Source organism: Anticarsia gemmatalis, chromosome 12, assembly GCF_050436995.1.
Source record: "Anticarsia gemmatalis isolate Benzon Research Colony breed Stoneville strain chromosome 12, ilAntGemm2 primary, whole genome shotgun sequence".
NCBI classification, from domain to species: Eukaryota; Metazoa; Arthropoda; class Insecta; order Lepidoptera; family Erebidae; genus Anticarsia; species Anticarsia gemmatalis.
In genome coordinates, this window is record NC_134756.1 from 987,776 (window position 1) to 1,009,332 (window position 21,557).

Here is a 21,557-nt window from a genome sequence, read left to right on the forward strand (position 1 = left end):
ATTACAATTTCAACTACAACATAATTTATAGCTACAATTACTAGAAGTTACATTAAACTAGAAGTTACGCTTCGTTTCACGTTGAGGTCTTTTAATAGTTTAATTAGGCAAGTGTTACAAAGTGATGGATTATTTTTGGGAACTTCCCTGAATTTTAAGTAAGTTGAATTATTCTTGTGTTGCATAGGATTTTTAGACACCAAAGAACGCAACTTGGTACGATCCTTACAAACTTCCCTTGCTCCATTCACATCCATGCATCTTGTCATACAGGACCGCCGATTACTACAATTTTTTAATATACATTAGTAAATCAATTAAATGACTCAGAGAGCAGAAAATAAGATTTTCATGAGCGAACACGTGTCACCGCGCGGAAGCCAGTCTCCCGTACCTTCCTCATAGCTCAAAACTTATAATATATACTTTTTTTATTATTGTCCTATTGGCGTAATTTAACAATGGTCTTAGTAAGTAATTAATCTCAGTACGATAACACAAAAACATTAAAAATTCATATCAAATGCCCTATTTCACTTGCAAATGAAACTTCAATAACATCGTCCAATAAAAAATCCAATTTCTGAAATTAAACAGTTTAATATTCGCATTCCTATAATGATTAATGTCTCATAAATGATTACCATTTTCTGCAGTGTTTGGTGCAAGACTATTTTTCTTTTCATGGCAAAGTTTTGGTTCACTGTATGCATACGTAAGTAGAAATACATTATTGAATCTACACACCTATTTAAATTGATAGTTTTATTGTTTATAGGGCCACGCGTTGCCGCACGGCTCCACCTATTACATCAAAATTGATTTGGCGACTTAGCTGTGAAAGCATAACAATTTATAGGGATACACAAATAGTCTGGCAGTATTTCGCATTCATAATATAATACATATATCATTAGTATAGATTTTGTAAATAAAATATCCTGGGAATATTTACTTGTTCTGCAACTTTTACAAAAAAAGACTTAACATAATAATATAACTATTTCTTCACAGACGCAGTACTTCTTCTCATAATTTATGGAGCAACACGTAAGAAGAGCACCGCCATAATTCCTACTACAGTAGACCCGACAGCACAAATACGAAATATGCTGCGAAGGGGGTGAGTTAAAAAAAAATGCCGTAGTTTCCATTTTTTATAAGAATAACTTAGACATATGAATGTCCCAATGTATGGACAATGGATTCCAGAAACCAAATTAAGTAAATCTTGAGTCCGCGACACTGGTCACTGGACTAGTGAATACCTTCAAGAACTATTTTAAAGAATCGTAAGTCCGGCAGAGTGTCCTCGATTATATACTTCACCAATAAAACAAGCGATATTCATTTCTAGCACACACACAACTTAAGCCGCTAAGCGACTTCTGCTCTATGTGGTTTCCAAATCGGATTAGTACGTCTACTATAAGTATACTACCATTAATAACCTGATATTCTTCAATTACAGAACAGATGACGACGTCTACTCATCCCAACAGCATCCTAAAGGCAGGTGCATGTGCTCCAGCATCTACCAGCCGCTGTGTGCTTCAAACAACAAGTCTTACTTCAATGCTTGCGAGCTGCACTGTTACGCTAAACGCAGTAATTTGACGCTGGCTGTTAAACACAGAGGGATCTGTATACGATATTAAGACGGAAGGACTAATAAAGGGCTTTTCTAAAAATGCTCTTTAGATCACGTTTTCATGATTTTTCTTGGCGTCTTGATGCAGACTAAGCTCTTAATAAAAGAGGCTTTGATTAAATATGTTGGCTCCATACGAGTTAGTTGGTAGACTCCCATATTTTGAAAACATTTTGTAAATTCCGAGTGAATATTACATTATTTCACAGTTCAGTCCTGGGATTTGCAATTGCATTTGAATTGCAATTATATTAAACTACTTGCACTTAAAATACCAATAAATATATCGCATCCCCGGTGCAATACTGTCACTTATGCAAAAATTTAGTTTTTCAGGAGAAGCATTTAAAACGTTGAAACCTCACACAACAATGACTTTGTAAGATATCTATAGATTTGTTTTTTTTTACAAAAGTGACAGTGTTGCACCGGGAGTGCGATATTTTAACCCAGTTCTGTCCCACTGCTGGGCAAAGTTCTCCTCATAGAATAAGGGAGAGGTTAGGTCTTAAGTCCACCACGCTATAGTACCAATGTATACGAGTAATTCTATCTTACTTTTGTTTCCTACATTTTAAGATAGAACAGCTAAGATCACTCCACTCACAATATCTTGAAAACAAAACACACGAAATACAAAATATAAATTGCAACTACAAAGTCTCCCCTAAAATCTCAATTTCTTTGTAAAAATGTAAAGGACGTTTAAAATAGCTATCGTATCGTTGGCGGAGATCGGATACCAAATCGCCGTGTTATAGGGGAACGTTTCTCAACGATGCGCACCACTACTACAAGTTTTCGAAATTATTCAAGAATTAAATTTAAATTTTAGTTTATTCATTGATGGAATGAGATTACGCTTAAGTTTTGCTAATTTTATGGTTCCTCAGTTTTAGGGAAAAGTTATTTCTTCCATCTTGCATGTTTTAAAGGCCTTGAATAAAAATTATATTACGATCGTAGTGCAACGTTTATAGTTACCAAGCATAAACTCGAAGCTCCTTTTTAGAATGATCAAAGCCTATGTAAGGTCCGTGTTATAAAGCCAAAGCTCTGCTGAACATTTTGCTCGGTCCAGACAAATATAGGACCTCATTAGTCCACTACAGTTAATTCTAAACTAACTAAATTAGCACTTAAATCTATGTTTAGTTGTCCTAGCCTATCTCAAAGTTAGCCTTTTAAACCTCTCAGAAATCGAAAAACTATCATCTTTTATCACTTTTAACTCTTTTAGTACTATACAAGATTTTCTATCCTTTTTTAGTTCGAGTTGCATTCTTCAAATTTATATTCTCCTTTCGTGCCGTGAGAACTCATAGTAAGAGCAGGTGTAAGCACGCGAGCACCGATAATGCTGCGGCGCCTTCCTCCGATTGCACGATATATCAGCGGCTAAGCTTGCTTTTTGTACCGTGTTTCGTTCCCGTGTTGTTGTAATGCATTCCCGTGAACGAACCATGATTAAACGAGACTTAGTGCTTTAATTTTTATGTTGACAGGTTGATTTATTTTTAACTAAATACTTTATAATGTTATAAATATATACTCCAGTACCTCGATTCTCTACCACTATCGACTACCGACAACCGGCTAGCTATCGAATTTTGACATTTAGCATGTACTGCCAAAAAAAGTTTCTACGACGCTCGTCAGAGGCGCTGATCAGATTTTCATACAAAATTTCTCGATGACAGGTCGGTTGTCGGTAGTCGATAGTAATAGAGAATTGAGCTAGGTTTTCAACTAAACTACAAACAGTGTCACACGGTGTGATAGATGGACAGATAATATAATGTTTCACATATATGACCATTGAAAACCATTGAAGACCATTGAAAAAAATTGTGAATTATTATGCTAAACCAAATGGCTATCAAATATACGATCAATGAATCTACAAAAGTAATACGATGAAACTTCCCAATCTTAACCACTTATTACTAAAATGACCCAGGCAAGTAGATTTAAGATTAGCCTGCTTATGAACCACTAATGTACACAAAGTTGAGTCTATGAACGTACCTCGTTTAAATAATATTCAAAAATACAGAGCTTATATAAATACCTCCGAATGTGTAACTTTTCCGTCTTCCAGATATTTTTCCTCTTATTATATTTAGTACAAGTTTATCACTATATAAGACCTATCAAGTATTTGCAAACACACGAAGCAGGCTTCAAAGTTTAATCATAAACCGATTAACGTGTAATCTGTTGTTAGTTTTTGTACAGATTATTGATGGTTAACGGACGAAGAGGTTTTGCGTATAACGTTCAGTTTAACATATTTAGGAAATATGTTGGTGGTCTAAGCTGTAGTCTCATTGGTTTTGATCTTGATGACTAGAAGTCTAAGTACTTTTACAGGATTTTAGTTAGACGCCTATATTTAAAGTAAGAATGAAGAACTCAATGTGGACCACAAAGGCTATGAAGAATATAATTGAAATCATAAGATACCTTTACCGTTGCAATGATTAAAACTCCCCGCATGTTAAAGGTTTTATATCCTTTGAGACTGTTCAAGACTTTTTGAAGTGTTTTGACTGAGTTTATACAATAAGTAATGACTTTTTATGCTTAAACAACAACAATGAAATATATACTTACACAAAACCACGGTTTGATCCTATGGGGGTAGACAGAGATAAAAGTAATTTATTAACCTAACCTATAAAAAATTGTGTCCAAAATGCTGATCGACTTCTTCAGAAAACAAAGAAACGATGCCTCAAAACCTTGAAACACATTAGAAACATTAGCACAAAGAGCCTTTTCGTTAATTTGTTGAATTCTAACAAGAATCTAACAGCTATTTCAATTGTAGGCTCTCAGGTCGTAGAGGTCAGTATGTTGATTAATCGATCTACGACCATTTGAGACGCCCTTCAATAGATGCTCAAGAATTTGACCCGTCTCGTCTGTGACATAATGAGTAACATACATTCAATAATTTAGCAAGATTTAGAGGCTCGACATAGCTATTTTAGTTTTGTCACCATTGTTTTAGTGCAAATATATGATGATAAAGGAAGGACTGGATATTAATTATTATTTATCAAATTTGACTGCTTTACTTGACAGAATATCACGCCATATCAATTATGTTAGTCAACAACTATGTAATAGGGGGCGAGCCTTTTGCCATATACTGGGCACGGTACGAAAAAAGAAAAATATAACAATAAAAAAACCTGTAGCATTTTGTCCGACCTGGGAATCAAACCCGAGACCTCGTGTTCAGCAGTCGAATACACAGCCGGCCGCACCAAAGAGGCAGCCCAAGAAACTTGAGTTGATGAAAAATGTTACGCAAGGAGATAAAAAAATCTACTTTGAAAACAAACTAAACGTGCTTTTAATGTTCAAAGCTATAAACCGGTAAACTTACAGAAGCAATACTAATAGCTAGCTAGAGTATCTCAAGGATAATTAGTGATTTCATAATAAAAACATGAGCTGTTCGATGAATCATCAGCGACTTGACTAGCCACCATTCGGCGCGGTCGGTCTTTAAATGGGGGGAAGTGACCATTCATAGGTATTTGAGCTAATCGTCACGGTGGTTCGTAAACAATCCTTAGCTTTAGGTCAAGTGTAATACCTAATAGACTATTGCGATTGCACTAACAATGTCACAGCACCTTTCTACGAACAAATGCTATAAGAAGTGAAACTAAAATAGGTGATACAGCTTTTAAAAGTTAGAGGTGTCTATCTAACGTTTGGAACCCTTGACTGCATGAAAATAGAATGCTAAAACGTTTTTTTAGACAACTCCCGCACTAAGAAGTACCCTTATGTCGCGGCGACTTTTACAAACATACAAAAACGTACCAAAGTACAACCAGACCCAAAACAATCATTTGTAGATCCCAAAAATATTTGTTCCTTGTGGGAATTGAACCTACAAGCTCCCTTCGCAATGGTATCGGCGAGGCGACCTAATCCACTGCTCCAAGTACTTGAACTATGTGATTTTATATCTGCCTTTAAAAGCACAAAAGATAAACATCTACTGCAAAGACAAATGGATAGGATTCTGGGACAAAACCTTGCTCATTTTGATCACAGGTGACACGTATTATAAAGGTACAGTCCGGCTTGTACTGATCCCACTGATTGATCCCTGATGTGAGTCTGATAAATTGACCTGGATTTGGAAAGTCCGGTGGGTATTACAGGACTTTTTTAAAGGGAGATGAAGTGTTTGGGGTTGAGGTAAAGAGATGGGTTATAAAATGCTGTTTGTTTATTTTTTTCAGGTTAATAGTAGTTAAAGTACTATCATATTAAGAGGACCTAATTTCAATAAATGTCTAATGTATTGGAGCCGAAAATTTCTTGATTTTTGATAATGCTTGAGAGATTTGAAAAGACAAGGGATCGATTTCTGGTGACGCGAATCCTCCCAAACCTACCTGTTTTGCAATAGTTGATAATGTTATGAGAAAGGAAACACAAATATTTTAAGTACATGAGGCGCCCGTAGCCCACTGCGTTCACCGGTTGGTAAACGATCTGTGGGTTAAGCAACCTTTAGCGCGGTCATTCCATAGGGAGGGTGACCGCATAGTGGTATTTGAACTAGTCGTCCCCGTCCTTTGGAGGGCACGTAAAAAAACGGTCCCAGTTGTTGTCAAAAAAGATTCGCAGAGTAGTCGTTAAGCCACGTCAAAGACCTTTGGGCGGCTGGAACAACTTTGACACTAGGTTAACCACTAACCATACGATAAGAAGAAGAAGAAGTACATTCATGGTACGTACATTCTCTATGATGCGTCACGTAAGTAAGAATTTATATCATTTACATTTGCTAAGACTTTTTTAGGCCTATGTAACAAAGTCACATACCCATTTTTTTTCACAGTGCGTAGTTTCTCTTCACCTTGCACAAAAACTGACAATGTACTTGAAGGCAATAATTGGAGCGACCTCTCTAAGGACGGACACGCAACTTTTTGTGGGAAAACCAACGACAATGACGACCAAGTCTTTTACTGTCAACTTTAATTATTTATATTTATTTTTAACAATGACAAGTTACAAAGATGTTGGGAATTTTGTATGAATGAGTATTATATCTATTGATCATCTTTGATTGTACTTGGTTAAAGTCACATATTTTTTTGAGATAAGAGTTCGTAATTTTATTTGAGGTCAAGCTATAATGTCAATACGGAAATTTGGTCTAGATATTCATTGATATGTCCCAAAATATGCAGAACTTGTATGATATATTTTTGTATCATTTTAAAACGGAACGTTTGGTGAATGAATAGACCCACTTTCTTTAATCCTCGAAGTTTACTTTATAGCTACCAATGTCAAGCTAATTATTTCCATACTTATAACTACTGCTATTGTTTAAATTCAATAATAATTCAACTAGTAAATTAAAAAGAGTGGCCAGGAGTTTCTTGCCAGCTCTTCTCATGGGCCCTACCTTCCGAACTGGCGGTAAATTCGCTCTCTGTATCATTGACTATCATAAGTGTCAGCACTTGACCTAAATAAATAAATGATTTGATTTTGATTCAACTTGAATTACGTCGGTCTTGGAAATCATAGCTTCACACTACACAGTTGTTGTAAGGAATAACAAGAAACAATAGACTAATCCTATTCTATGTGTCTAATACAATGAATGAATTACTTATAACCTTTATGCCGCGTCTAGGGTACACGTTTGGAAATCATTCACTAGCAAACATGTTGCTAACACTCCTTTGGGATATGGCCATGCAATCGTATCAGGCAACGTCGTATGACTATCAAACATTCAAATCAGATTTCATTGATGCCTCTATGTGGTGATACTTATTATCAAACAAATAACCCCCGGTTTCTGAGGAACATTTGACGATAGTTTATCTATTCAATAGCGTTTAAACTCATATGAAATAAGCGCTTTTGAATACATAAACTACCGCTAAATGCACTCAGAAACCGGGCATAAGTCATGTTGGATTTCTTCAATTACAGAAGTAGAATACCTAGAGGTACCCTAAATCACAGCTAAACACAGATCTTTCTTCTTTTCTCCAAATCGCTCTAACGACGGTGATTACCAACCAGTTATTCTGGAATTGGTTACATCAGGAGAATATAAACTAAGGTACTTAATGGTTGTAAGGTAAATTATCGTCACATCTAAACCTTCAAACAATCGAAACTATATTATTTGTTAAGAAAAAACATTATTATAACAAAATAGAGTTATACTCTTGAATCATCACCTGTATAGACAATGACACACGCGCAACTAATCGGTAGTTGGGCGTGTCCACGCCGCGTAATAATCGCAATTGTTACGCATAATGTGCGTGCTCTGTACCGTCTGTTCAAACTTTACATCAGAATAACTCTAAAATGATACATAGGAATCATTCCCAACAGGACATTTTGTTTGTTTCTGAAGGCAGATTAATGAATCTATTTGACCATTTTATAATTCTGCTATACAGAAAGTACACCGTTAGCAACGCAGGAATTTAAAAAATGCTTTTATTATTTTGGACCTGTGAGAATAAAGTAAAAAAAAGGTCAGCTAGCGGGTTTTTTTGGACTGCGACAGTTCCGCTACTGGACAACGACCTCTTTCGAAGGCTTCCCGACCCCTCTGACTATTTTAATTTCTTGCCATCCATCTTAGAACGTGATCCAGGTCGTCCCTCCATCTCCTTTTGGGCCTTCTTTCCTTACATTTCGCGGCACCAGGCTGTATCCTATATTGATATTACTATAAAAACCAGGCATAAGGAAATTCTACAGATGATCATAGTCCTGCTTTATATTTGACTGCGAGTACGGGTCGTAGGCACGATATATCTGCTTAGTCCACTATTTTTTTTTAACCCATTACTGTCCCACTGCAGGGCAAGGGTTAGGCCTTGAGTCCACCACGCCGGCCATGTGCGGGTTGGGGATTTTGAATGCCCTCAATAAATGCATCAAACAAATTTTAGGCATTATTTCTAATACACACATAACTTCGAAAAGTCATTGGTGTGCTGCCTCGGGTTCGAACCTGCGACGACTTGCGTGGAAGGTGCCAACTTAAACCACTCAGCTATCACTGCTTACCACTATAGTATAATAATTTTCCTAACATTATTAAACAAAGTATTTTATCATTGAATGACTCAGCTGAATATAATGTTTAATATAACATTGCATTTTTTATTGCACTAGTTTTACGCTCGACCTTCTGTTAACGAAATAATTATGTTTTATTACTTAGTCTGAGAATATGTTTTATACAATATTAAATGTTTGTATTAAATTGTTAGGTAACCTAGGTCATACGTTTTGGGAAATTACTATTGACGTGTATGACAATGTTTGTATTTAAGTTAGACCATTTTTATTTTACATAATACTACATTACTTAAACCAATTTTAATGTTAGAAGAAGCAAACATCAGATTTGATTTTCATATAAGTACGAAAGATACTTCTTGTGTCAGTATTTTTGGGCTTTCTTGGTATTTTGGGATGATAAGTTATATACCCATAACCCCATAGTTTATCAAATATACCCACCAATGAGACTGACGGCTTGGATAAAACGTACAAAACGGCTTGAGTAAAGAAAATAAGTATATAAAATTATAATTTTGGTCTATTCAAACTTAAGCTAAATAATATCAAGGCTTCCAATACATAGAAATAAGAACTACTTACAATACCTACCAAAGAATAAAACCTTAGGAGCATTAACAATTTACACCTATCAACAGCACAAAACTACCAATCATATAAATTACAGTCCCAACTTATCTAATAACGGTAATAATCTATTACAAGTTGAAGGAAGTAAACAATATCTTTAAAATTCCCACGCTCAACATAAATATTATCAAGCTAATCAATTATATGGAACATTGAAACACATAGACAGATCATATCGGAAATGTCCTTCAAAAAAGCCAGGTGCGTAGTACTCGGTCCTGTATGACAAGATGTTATGCGAATGAAGCAAGGGATTTGAAGGGATGTTTGTAAGAAACCAAGTGGCGTTCTTTGGTGGAGACCAAAAAACCGCAAGGAATCCCTATGGGAACATGGCGTGATTTTATTTATGTATGTATGTATAAAAACTTCATGTATCACCTGTGTTTAAATCGTAATATTTTTTTGCTCATGGTGACTAATTTTATTTCCGCCTACGCCCTTGGGCATTATAATTACCGCACTTAGATTAATATTATGTATCTCACGTGGTTATGGTTAAAATAATTTGCGTACTGTACTACTCAGTAACATAAATACTTGGGATCACCCATATTTTTTTTTCTCTACAATAAGATGTTAAACCTTAAGACTTGCAACACACATATTCAGTTCAAGCCTTACTTTTAAGAATTTCCCAAGTTACAGCCATAGCTGTAACAAGTTTCATTAAAATCTGTTCAGCAGTTTAGCCGTAAAAACGTAAAAGCCAACTGACGTCACTCCGCTCTTTTTTATTACTATAGATATAAATTAATTATTAAACTATACACCTAGTTTAAAATGTTTAATTTAATTCGCTCATAGCTAGAGATAATTAATACTGAATTAGCACGCGAGTCCTAAAACTCACTCGAACGTAATTAAGAATTTTAACCCGGATGGCTGAGATCCGGGTTTTTACTCAGAGACTAATATAGGCCATTGCTTTTACATTAGACGACTCTACACTAGCATAATAAATGAGAATTTTTTATCCATTAATTACCTGATATACCTGTGATAAGATTTTAACGTCAAAGTGGGGCAAATGAAAAAAAGGGGTTGCAATTGTCCAACGCTGGGATAGTACTATGGGCGTACACGGTTACAATAGAAACCTATGACATTTTTCTTTAAGACTAATAAAATATAATTTCGTGTGTTATTTTATTACCTCAATATATTAACATCGCACCTTTTATACTCGAAGGTGGAAAAAGAGTTGAAACACCCACGTTTCGCGATTTAAAATGGTAGGCCTATAGATTTATAAGGGGCGAGCCTATTGCCATATTTATACTGAGCTCGTTACCAAACTCTGGGCTGCTGTTGAGAAATACAAATAAGAAAAGAAACGCCAATAGCACCTTGCCTGACCTGGGAATCGAACCTGAAACCGGGAGATCCGCTATCGTATACAGTTTACAGTCTACCCTACTCTGCCAAAATCAGAGAGATATAGTAAAAAACCTGCCATTGAAATTTATTTATCTCACAATGTAGACATACGCTTAGGACTATCCATTCACACTACAACGTAACTTGCGAATTTTAGCTAATAAATAATAAAAAGTAACTCGCAAAAACAAAGGAACTCAATGTCGACCTACATTTTAATTGCACATTAAATATTGCGTAAAATTGTTAAAGTTTTTTTTTTACACGTTAATGTTAACTCAATTATATGTATTATGGAAAATTTGAACATTGTCATAAATGGGTTTTCACGGAATATACATATTTTTAAGTCTAGGACTTAAGGCCGGATTTTGACTACTATGCTATAGTCTCATACAAAATGTATGACGAGCGATCAAAAATTATACATCAAGATGTAATAATATGGATTAAATTGTCAAAAAAAATCTCTTCGGAAAGCACTAGCCCTACACTAGGCCTCTTGCCAGTTTCGCTAGTACGAGTATATTGTCCAAGTAGTTTATGAAAGGGGTGAATGAAGAAAGAGTATAAACAACTGTGTTTTATACACACTGTTACTGGATTGTTTTAATAAAACTGAGCACTTTTGGCAAAAATGTCAAGTCGTAGATAATCACACATTTGCGTTAACACAAAATGTATTAATCTACTGCTTTTCATTATATTTTTTTTCATTAAGTCTTGTTTTATGTTTGGAACCATTCGTATTAGGTGTAATTACTAATTCAATTTACTCAATTTTCAATTCACCGTGAATTATAAGGCTTAATTTTTAAGTTATGATTGCCAGTATTATTCCAAATACAGTAGACGCAATCTTAAAATAATTTGATACTGAAACTAGTGCATCACCATTTTGGAAATATTAGAGCTTAGAATTATCTTGACTAAGTATCATTAGATTGTACTTTATAACAAAACAAAGATGATTTTCCAAAATTTAAATATACTCAAGGAAGAATATAACATAATGTCCTTTTGGACCTCCCAGTATAAAACAACGAAAACTTGCCCGTGGTGATATAGAACTAGCTACTTCCAAATTGCATATACCTACAATTATAAAAAATTAAGTCTTTAGTTCTAAGTAGAATGTCGTTAAAAGGTTTTCGGTCGTCCCGGAAACTCAACTTAAGACATTTGGCACATGGATTGCTCTCACTATCTCTGCACCATAGATGTAATCAAGTTAAATATAAACTCAATGATTACATAAATTAATACATTGCACAGTATCATGAAGCCTATATCTGTGTTCAAATTCGCACGAAAATTAGAATGAGCATGTCAGTTGTTTAGTTAATTGACATTGATGATTTCAATGGCATACGGGTCGCGATGGGAAAGGAGATGAGCTATGTTGGTACACTAAAAAAAAGATTACGAAAGTTTATATGAATATTGTATGTAAAATTAAATTAACTGCATAAAATGATTTTGTTGGTGCAGTTTCCTATCGTGTAAAGGTAGTGTGGATTCGAACCCAAGAAAGCAGACAAAGCCAGTTACGCTCATCGGTCGGTAAACGATCTGTGGGTTGAGCAAACCTTGGTGCGGTCATTCCATAGATGGGTGACCGCATAGTGGTATTTGAACTGGGCGTCTCCGTGCTTTGGAGGGTACGTCAAAAGTCAGTCCCGGTTGCTGTCAGTTAAGATAACAGTCGTTAAGTCACGTCAAAGGCCTTTAGGGCGGCTTGAATAACTTTGACTCCAGGATGCCCACTAATCATACGATTAGTAGTAGTTGTTGTAGTCTAATATTTCGAAGGTTAAGTTAACTTAAGTATATCTGTAAAGTGTACCAAATGATCAGACTGCTACCTTTACTCTAGTAGAATCAATATCCATTTTCATCAAACCAGGTCTTATAAAATTTTAAATTTAAATAACACAGACTTAATCTTGGATGCCGGTGTCGTTAAAAATTTAATGCTCTATGATATACAAGGAAATATCTTACAGAAAAATCCCAGAACATTTTTTTTACTACCCGGAAAATATGCCGACAACTTTACAACAAGCAATCATACAAACCCCAAAACATAACTACTTTATCAAAATCCGAAACAAGCCATCAATAAACCAAACATCGGATCCTCCACATCCCACACAATAAGCTCATTGTTTTAATTACAAAACGTAAGATGCAATTAGTTGATAGACAGAGTTATAGCTTGTTGCGAAATGTTACATCATTCGAGCTAGTTCTAGGTTTGAGTCTGAGTGAAGACACGTAAAGTATGGTATGAAAAGCTGGAGGTAATATACCTCAGGTAAAAAAACTAACAATTTACATTAGGTCATTGAAATTGCCAAATTATCTAAGTTTCTTAAAGTCTTAAGTTTGAGTTGCTAGGCTAGATTTAGCCATGTTGGACATTATCTCATTGTATGAAAAGTTACAAATAAAAGTAAAAAAAAAGTTGTACTTAAATAGAAATAGAACCTACGGCATTTAAAAAATGGTAGTCGCGTTACGGCGACTTTAACTATTTAAAATACTAATTTACCTATTTTTAACAAATATAAAAAAGACTTAATTGCATGCAGCGGGAACCTTAAACGGTACAATGTAACTTAAAAGTTAACTGTTATTTTTCCAATAAACCATACATGTTAATTGATTAGCTGATCCACGTTAATTATATGTTATAAGGGCAGGTGCTATAGTCAATACATTATCAGGAATAAGGCAGGTGATAAGACAGAAACGAAAGTAATAATTTTTAAGTCTAGTTCAGGTTCAATTACATTGTTAATGAAAAGGAGCTCGGAACAAAATAGTATAAAAAAGTAACTATTAGTATCTTATGTTATGCTGAATTCAAATTAGGAGAAAAATATGATTAAGATTAAAAATATTATATAAGTACAGAAACATAGCATGAATACAGAAATATTTCACCCATATTAAATTTTAAAATCCTAAATCAATATCCGAAATAATAAGTTAACCCAATCTTTCTTAAAAAGTGCAAAAATTTATACTAAGACTTGCACAAGAAATTCTCTAAGTTTATATTATGTAAAGGACAACTACTATTATGAAGAATAAACTAAACGTATTTTCAGCCTGACCTCTAGCCGTTACCATAAAATTTTATAGTCAAATACAAAAATTAAAACCACTTTTCATTACCACAAACAAAAAACCTAAATGAAAGAAACCCAGAAAACACTGTTTTAACCCAAAAGACAATTTGTTCTGAGAGTTTACAATCGATACTTAACAATGAATATGAAAACAATACCGATATTTTATTGCTTATAGAATGATCCTTTCGCGGCCTCAGTTAAAATTTCCTACAACGCACTGATCTAATATAGCACATTAGTCTCACTAAGCCGAGTTAATATCATTATTTCATAATTTCCTTCATCCCTATCCTTGAAGGTGTAAAAAAATGCAAGTCGTTGAAGTAGCGACGGCGTAAACGAGTATAAAAGCAGTGTGCGCCTGAGTTGGTCATCAGTCGGTGCTACGATACATTGATACCAACATGAAATTCCTGGTAAGGGAGCTTTTGTTTTAGCTTGGTGAATAAGTGATTAATAGTAATTTAATACGAAAATTATACAGTGTTGCCTAACAAAAAATGTGGAAAATAATGTTTTTTTTTGTGTAATAATTTAATTTTTGGAATACTATAAAACATGAATCAAATAAAATGCTTTATTTTTCAATAATTATAACTATTCACAAAAAATTTTCAATAATATTTTATTCTACATTTTTTTATAAATACATTTTTTTAATACTTTAAAATATAAATTAAGTAATACATTTTAATATCTCATATAATAATACGTGTAACCACTAAATCTTATAAAAATACCAATAAATGTGTTAACAAAATCATCTCAAAAATAACAAAAAATATATAAATTCCAATTCACATATCCATTAACAAAATCAAATTTAATCTAAAACATCTTTGCCATATAAATTTCCTAGAATCCTAGCTTCAAATTACGCGGGGTACTAAGTGAAAACCCTTCATTAACATCTTTAGTAGAAACTTGCTTTAGCCCTCGGCTTTCTCGATATTAAGGGATAATTCTATTAAATTTACCTCACTCCTTTCACCACAATATTGAAAATCATATTACGATTCCGAAAGTTTTAAGTGTCTTTTGATATAAACCGCTTTTCATCTTAAAATATCTTGTAATCTATTTATTTTATTTTCTTAGTTTATTTGCTTCTTTCAGTATATTATTAATATCGTTATTTTTCTATTCTATTGGCTTCCTTTTTATATTTTATGATCTTGATGTAGTTTCTAATACTAGTAATTTTACTTTGCATGATACTTAGCAAGAAAGTTTTTTCATACTACGGTTAAGACCAACAAAATATTTTTTGCGTCAAATATTTTGCAATTTAACTTTTAATCGGCTACGTGCAACTTTCATTTCGATTTCGATAATTCAAAAATGATAGCTAAATTGTTCAAAAACATAACATAGCTTCTCTGTTCATATTTACTGTTAATCAAATATTTCCTTACAAATATATATTTACGCAATAAAATCCTGCACCCTTTAATTAGTACTACCAATTTCATCTCCATCTCTTTACAACCGCATTATTTTCCAAACCTTTATTCACCGCTCTTATAATCTGTACGCACAAATCACTGCTCTGTTCGACGTAGGAAATTGCACATTTTGTCCTAGATCACTTACAAATTATAGCCTAGGTCGGCCTCAGGACATGATTCATACTACAATTGTTGATCTACTCTGGTATTTAGCTTTCGTAGTAATGTGTAGATTTTTGCATGACTTTGGTGATAGCTAGCTAGCAAAATTTTATCTAGTAGCTACTTTCATTGCACAAAACTGCGAGTAGAGTTTTCTATCTCATTCATTATATTTTACTATCAGGCATACATAAATCACTTTAAGACGTCCATACCCGGTTGTGTTAACTTAGTCGGTAAAAGATCTTTAAGTTAAGCACAGTACCCTAGGTGCGGTCATTCAATGGTAAGCGCAAAGGGCACGTTAAATATCGGTCCCGCTTGTTAAAAACCTCTCCGGCGGCTTGAACAACTTTGACATTAGGTTGACCACTAACTATACAACAAATGAAGGGATAAATGAAAAGTATATTCTATATAGGAGTGGTTAAATCGCATTGCTAGGCTTGTTTCGTTACATTTTTTTATGTATTTGACTTTTAGTCTTAAGAAACATAGCGAGTGTTACTTGTGCGTGTTAGTCGGTGAATTCTTGTTGATCTTTTTCACTTCAAATTAACTGACTGACGCGTAAAAGTCAGTGTGACATGTGACACTTTTAATTAGTAGTTTTTTATGACATTCTTTAATCCGGTACGTATTACATAGACACTTAATGATGAATCAGTACTCAACATCATGAAATGTTTTTCTTCCTTCACAATGAACCGATTAAGATGATTAAAAAAAATACAAAGGTGATAAATAAGATCACAAAGTTCTAATACATAGATTTTATCCCAAGGATTTATACTATTAGCTGTAGTAAATAGGCAGAGCTGCTTCTAAACATATAAATACCAAATTGTTCTGATACCGATCTCTTTCTAAACTCAAGTTTCAAAAATGCTTCTGAAAATGTTGTCATAAATATACTAGGATTGGCAAGGGCTGTACAGAAATCTGCAAAAATATCAAAATATGCTTTACTAGTTAAATAATAATACAAACTACAGTGGGTGTGTCCAGACATCATTCATCACACTCACAGATAACATCTCACTCTAATTAACATCTCGTTGCTGTATCACTTATTACTTTTTGTTCAACTGACTTAATTTCATTATCCACTGGTTTTATTAATTAATGACTGTTCATATGGCTATTGTTTTTGTGATTTTTATTAAGATCATGAGATTATACAATACTTGCCAATTTATAGCATTTTTAAATTCGTCAATTATAAGAAAAGTTTTTAAATTTGGGTCAATTATTGACACTGTCAAAGTGGCTGTTGGTGGGTATGTCAATATTTTTGCCTCAGATAGGTGTGTGGTCATAATTATAAAACCTATAGATGTAAAGGAATTTTGCATTAAAACCATGAAACAGTTTTAAATTGTTGGCTACTTACATACTTTTTTAAAAATATCAAAATTATTTGATACGAAAAGATTAAGCTTAATGACAGCATCAAGTATGTGACAGTTATTATATTGCTACTTACATAACTGTTAACAAAACGTTTTTTGAGACATTTGACTATATATTATTTTCTCACGAATTTAGGTTAAAGGATGTTTAAACATCATAAAATTTAAACCAACAATAAAAATGACGAGAAAAGTACTCAATTATCATAAAACGGCCATTAGTTTTGTACGTTAAAACAAAATAACGAACAAACTTCTTTCAATGCAGAGTTTATTAAATTATTTTAATTATGACGCCAATTTATTTGAGGAGTCACGTTTAAATTGCTCTGTGTAAAAACCTTAAAATTTTAGCATTTTTGTAATTATAAAAACGGACATGGTTTACCTAATAAATTAGATTAGAAGCACCGACATTTAGTAACTTTAAATTGTGCAATGATACTTTATATAAACTCGAAATCAACTCGAAGTCATATTATAGAAAAAAATATCTTCTATGATGATAAAGTGGTCACGAATAGAAATTGTATAACGACACACATCTATCAATTTAGCTGCTGCAGTTAAGTGTCATACCACGTAGTATTTTGATATGCTAAAGCATGGCTAAAGCGTTCCAAGTTCACTCTGATAGTGGGATGCTATTCCGCTGTGTGCTGTGACCTGTAAAAGCGATGCAAGTTTCACTGTGATATATGAATTATTCTTTTCTCCTTGTATAGCTTTATAATTTTTATAACATTTTAAGGTTTGACAACAGCTCCAGGCTCAGGTATTCGATTCAATAATTTATTTTTTCTTTCTCTCCCCAGATTGTCTTCGCTGTAGCCGTCGCGGCAGTGTCCGCTGAAGGAGAGAAGAAGACCGAGAAGAGAGGTCTGAGCAGCCTGGGATACGGCGGTTATGCCGGCGGCCTCGGATACGGCGGATATGGCGGATACGGCGGATATGGCGGATACGGAGGCGGTCTCGGAGGTTATGGAGGATACGGTAAGTCAATAAGAAGATATCTGAAAACGTTTGTGAAGAAAAAAAAACAAATCTCAGGAAATATTCATGGTCATACCTTATGTGAACAGTGATGCAGGATACGACATCGGATACTAAAGTATTAGGTTCTATTCCGAAGCCAAGTCTCTATAGATTCATGTATTTAAGGCAAAAGTTTACTTAGAAAAAGTGATAGATAGACAATTCGATAGCCAACGCATGATATTTGAAAATTGTGATTGTCTAAAGTAGCACATCGTAAGCCAAAATAAACTCTCGTTGCAAAACTTATTCATCAGCATATTGGTTCTTTCAAAGTTTGAAATATTTCAACTACAAAATATATCCCTAAATACGGCCAATATTCAAAGTTGTGGAACTTGTAACAGCCGAAACAAAGTTATGCAGTCGCCTAACTTTAAATTGGCCAAGCTTACATCTTGTAGACGTGACTTGGGAACCAACTACTACTAACAGATTCTGATAGCTAAACACTTGTACATTTTAAATTGATATAAGATCAAGATCGAGGCTTTTAGAAGAGGTTAAAGAATGAAACTGAGGTCTAGACAAAGATTGTTAATCGTTTTGCTTAAGAATTAAAACTCCTCGTGATAAGACAGGCCATCATATTAATGAACCTTTATTAAATAGTCTTCTTAGAGTAGTTTGTAAACATCCAGAAAATAGTTACCAGCCAGGGTTGCAGTATCTTTATCCGTGTTATATGTGTGGAAAGTCAGTGTTTTACATACAATTTTGAACGGTTACTAAAGAAAATGTGAAGATTTTTGCAAACATTTTTCAAACACGACACACGGAAATGATACAAGTGGGAAGAATCTTAAGTACTCGTATCCAGAGAGCTGTAATTTCCTGAACAGGGGATCATAAAAATGTAATTTTATGTCTTGAAAAATGCTCAGTTCAATAAAGACTAAAATAAAACCACTGTGAACACCACTAAGACGTTTATGGACTCTAAAATACACAGAATTCTACTATTAGTTCCTCATTAAACTCGCTATAAATTTAGCGTAAACGCTGAGCAAATGCTTTAATGTAATGAACTGCAAAGACGTTCAATAAAAGGCACTGCAGCATTGCTCCTTAGAGATTAATAGTTTCGAATAAGTGTTCTTTTAATACTTAATTTGTCCTTGTATCGATTGTGAATCGTATTACGACAATTCAGAGTTGAAATTTGCTTGAGATTGTGCAGTCCAATTATTTTAACTATGATCAATTTAAACCCAATCAGTTTTAGTTTTACAATCGGTAATTTTGCTATTAGTTCTGTATTGTTTTAAAGCAATATAAACAGTACTATTACGAGCAATTTGATCATTTTCATTACCCTTATTATTTCTAAGTTACAAACCATCATCTTTTAATCCAATACTAGGCTATATATTCTTACAACAACACACTTGCTTTTCAGAAACCAGTAGATATTTATGTCCTTTCCTAAAATTACCAATCTTCAAAGATACTTTTTTGCAATGAGATACGATTGCAAAAGCCTAACCCTGTTCTTCAAAACGACATTTTATAATGACATGCCCTCAATGAAACCTCTCCCTTCTATAAGACTAAATTACAGATATGACAATATGCCCGGTGTAGGCCAAGGACCAGCAGTTCTCACGTGTCATGTACCAAAGGCACTTCACAATAGATGTCCACTTATGTATGGGAGGCTCTGGCAACGACATTACCGAGAAAAATGTTGATTTGATATTTTATATTGTTTGTTGATAAACATGTTTACTTTATAAGTGCTAGTGATGATTACTGATGAACTGACTTAAAACATAGCATTGAGGCTTATCACAGAGAAATGTGATGAACCAATGCCCAGGGATCCTATACGATGTTGGCTTTAGTAATTATAACAGTTGCCGTGATCCCTTTGCTGAACAATAGGTACCTTATTTGATTCAGCCGTTAAGAAACTCTTTGAAACCCTTGCAGACGGATAGATATATTTTGGACTTAAACAGTATTCTAGCAACCTAGATGTATAATCAACACAGCTAAAGCTTACAATAACTCGAATTCCAACGATCACAACATATTTTTTGCCCTACCCAATTCAAGTAATTTACATTACTGTTTCTTATTCCTTCCAAGATTTTGATTGATCAGATAAGACAATTATAATTGTCAGTACTTGAATGTCATATTGTTAAGCACAACAATAATAGTGTTTGGTCATGCGAAAACGATAATAATCATTAAAACATGGTGATACTTTTTGTAAAACTACTCAACCTTTGCATTCGACAGAACTTTTTGTTAAATATAATATAGATTTTTCTGGATGAATGCGTGACTAAATTTGCTGCTTTGTGATATTTTTTATTAGAAATATTGTAGGTTTGATAAAAAATGTATTTCCGTTGGTAAAAAGTAGTCTAGGTAATTAACTTAGAAGGTTCTTTCTGAGACATGATGTTTTTGTGGTAACTAACCGATATTCGTTTCATCGACAAATAGATCGAAATTGAAGAATCTTTCATATAAAAAACTTTATAATTTAAACCCTTGTTCTCTTGCGGAATAAAAATACTACTACTGCACTATAATCTTATACTAATTAGACCATATGTTTTGAAACCAGATATTGCCAAAACTGGCCCAAAAATGGTCCCATACCAACATGTCAACATAGGCGTTCCACAAGGCTTCATTCTGGGTCACAATTTATAAAGAACAATGTATGGCACTTAAGTCGAATAATGAGTAACAATTTCTAATTTTTGGTCCACAGCCGCGCCCGTTGCTGTCAGCAAGGTCGCTTACACCACCGCTCACGGCTCTCCTCTCGGATACAGCGGATATGGCGGATACGGCGGATATGGCGGATACAGCGGCCTTGGCGGATACGGCGCCGGCTATGGCGGTTATGGCCTCGGTAAGTCCGAAAAAAACGTGGGAATAATCAAGTGTAAAATTGTTTAGTGATTTTTATCTCGGAAACAAAGCGGTATTGTTCCTTGTAATTAGACATTTGTAGCAGGTTTTTGATAATTAGTAATTCACAATAGTTATTATACTTATGAAGTGTATTACATAAGGAATGCATAATGTTTTTATGGATCTTTGCCATTTATGACCAAGTTATAATACCATAGTATTATTTTTCAAATGTTCCTTTCTTAGACTACACCTTCATTTCCATTATTTTCTGAGCAAATATTAGGAAAATATTTTAGTAAAAGATAGGATAAAAAAGTTCCTAAATGCGGCAAAATATTTGTCTAATTAAGTTTATCCTTAATCAATAAAAATATTTTTTCTTTACCCAGGTCATGGACACGGATACCCGGCTGTGAGCTACGCTAACCAGGTCTCTTATGGCGGATACGGCGGATATGGCGGATACAGCGGTCTTGGCGGATACGGCGGTCTCGGCGGATACCATGGCGGATATCACGGCGGATATTACTAAAAAAAAATATTAAAGAAAAATTCTAATACTCAATACGGATTTTGTGTTCATTATTTTTGTCTGTGATTTAAAAAGGATGTAATTCTTTTTCGTACGATCAGTTGTGCATACTTGCCACTTGTATTTATGCCTTAGAGTCTTTGTAAATATCATAATAAAATACTTTTATAAAATGTA

General features: G+C 34.0%; 2 protein-coding genes across 2 annotated transcripts; both read left to right on the forward strand.

The window, feature by feature from the left end:
* The first annotated feature begins 512 nt into the window (after positions 1 to 512).
* Positions 513 to 1,747, forward strand: LOC142977330 (uncharacterized). The gene is made up of 3 exons (XM_076121174.1): positions 513 to 715; positions 1,015 to 1,123; positions 1,472 to 1,747. The coding sequence occupies exons 1-3, from the start codon at positions 637 to 639 to the stop codon at positions 1,656 to 1,658; spliced, it is 375 nt and encodes a 124-aa protein (XP_075977289.1). The 5' UTR covers positions 513 to 636; the 3' UTR covers positions 1,659 to 1,747.
* A 12,498-nt stretch (positions 1,748 to 14,245) lies between these two features.
* Positions 14,246 to 21,557, forward strand: LOC142977234 (uncharacterized). Its single transcript, XM_076121010.1, has 4 exons — positions 14,246 to 14,327; positions 17,749 to 17,926; positions 20,700 to 20,843; positions 21,238 to 21,557. The coding sequence occupies exons 1-4, from the start codon at positions 14,316 to 14,318 to the stop codon at positions 21,378 to 21,380; spliced, it is 477 nt and encodes a 158-aa protein (XP_075977125.1). The 5' UTR covers positions 14,246 to 14,315; the 3' UTR covers positions 21,381 to 21,557.

Coding starts and splice junctions, on each gene's coding strand:
- LOC142977330 (XM_076121174.1), top strand. CDS start 637: ATGATTACCATTTTCTGCAGTGTTTGGTGCAAGACTATTTTTCTTTTC. Junction 716..1,014: donor TTGGTTCACTGTATGCATAC/GTAAGTAGAAAT, acceptor ATTTCTTCACAG/ACGCAGTACTTCTTCTCATA. Junction 1,124..1,471: donor CGAAATATGCTGCGAAGGGG/GTGAGTTAAAAA, acceptor CTTCAATTACAG/AACAGATGACGACGTCTACT.
- LOC142977234 (XM_076121010.1), top strand. Junction 17,927..20,699: donor CGGAGGTTATGGAGGATACG/GTAAGTCAATAA, acceptor TTTGGTCCACAG/CCGCGCCCGTTGCTGTCAGC. Junction 20,844..21,237: donor CTATGGCGGTTATGGCCTCG/GTAAGTCCGAAA, acceptor TTCTTTACCCAG/GTCATGGACACGGATACCCG.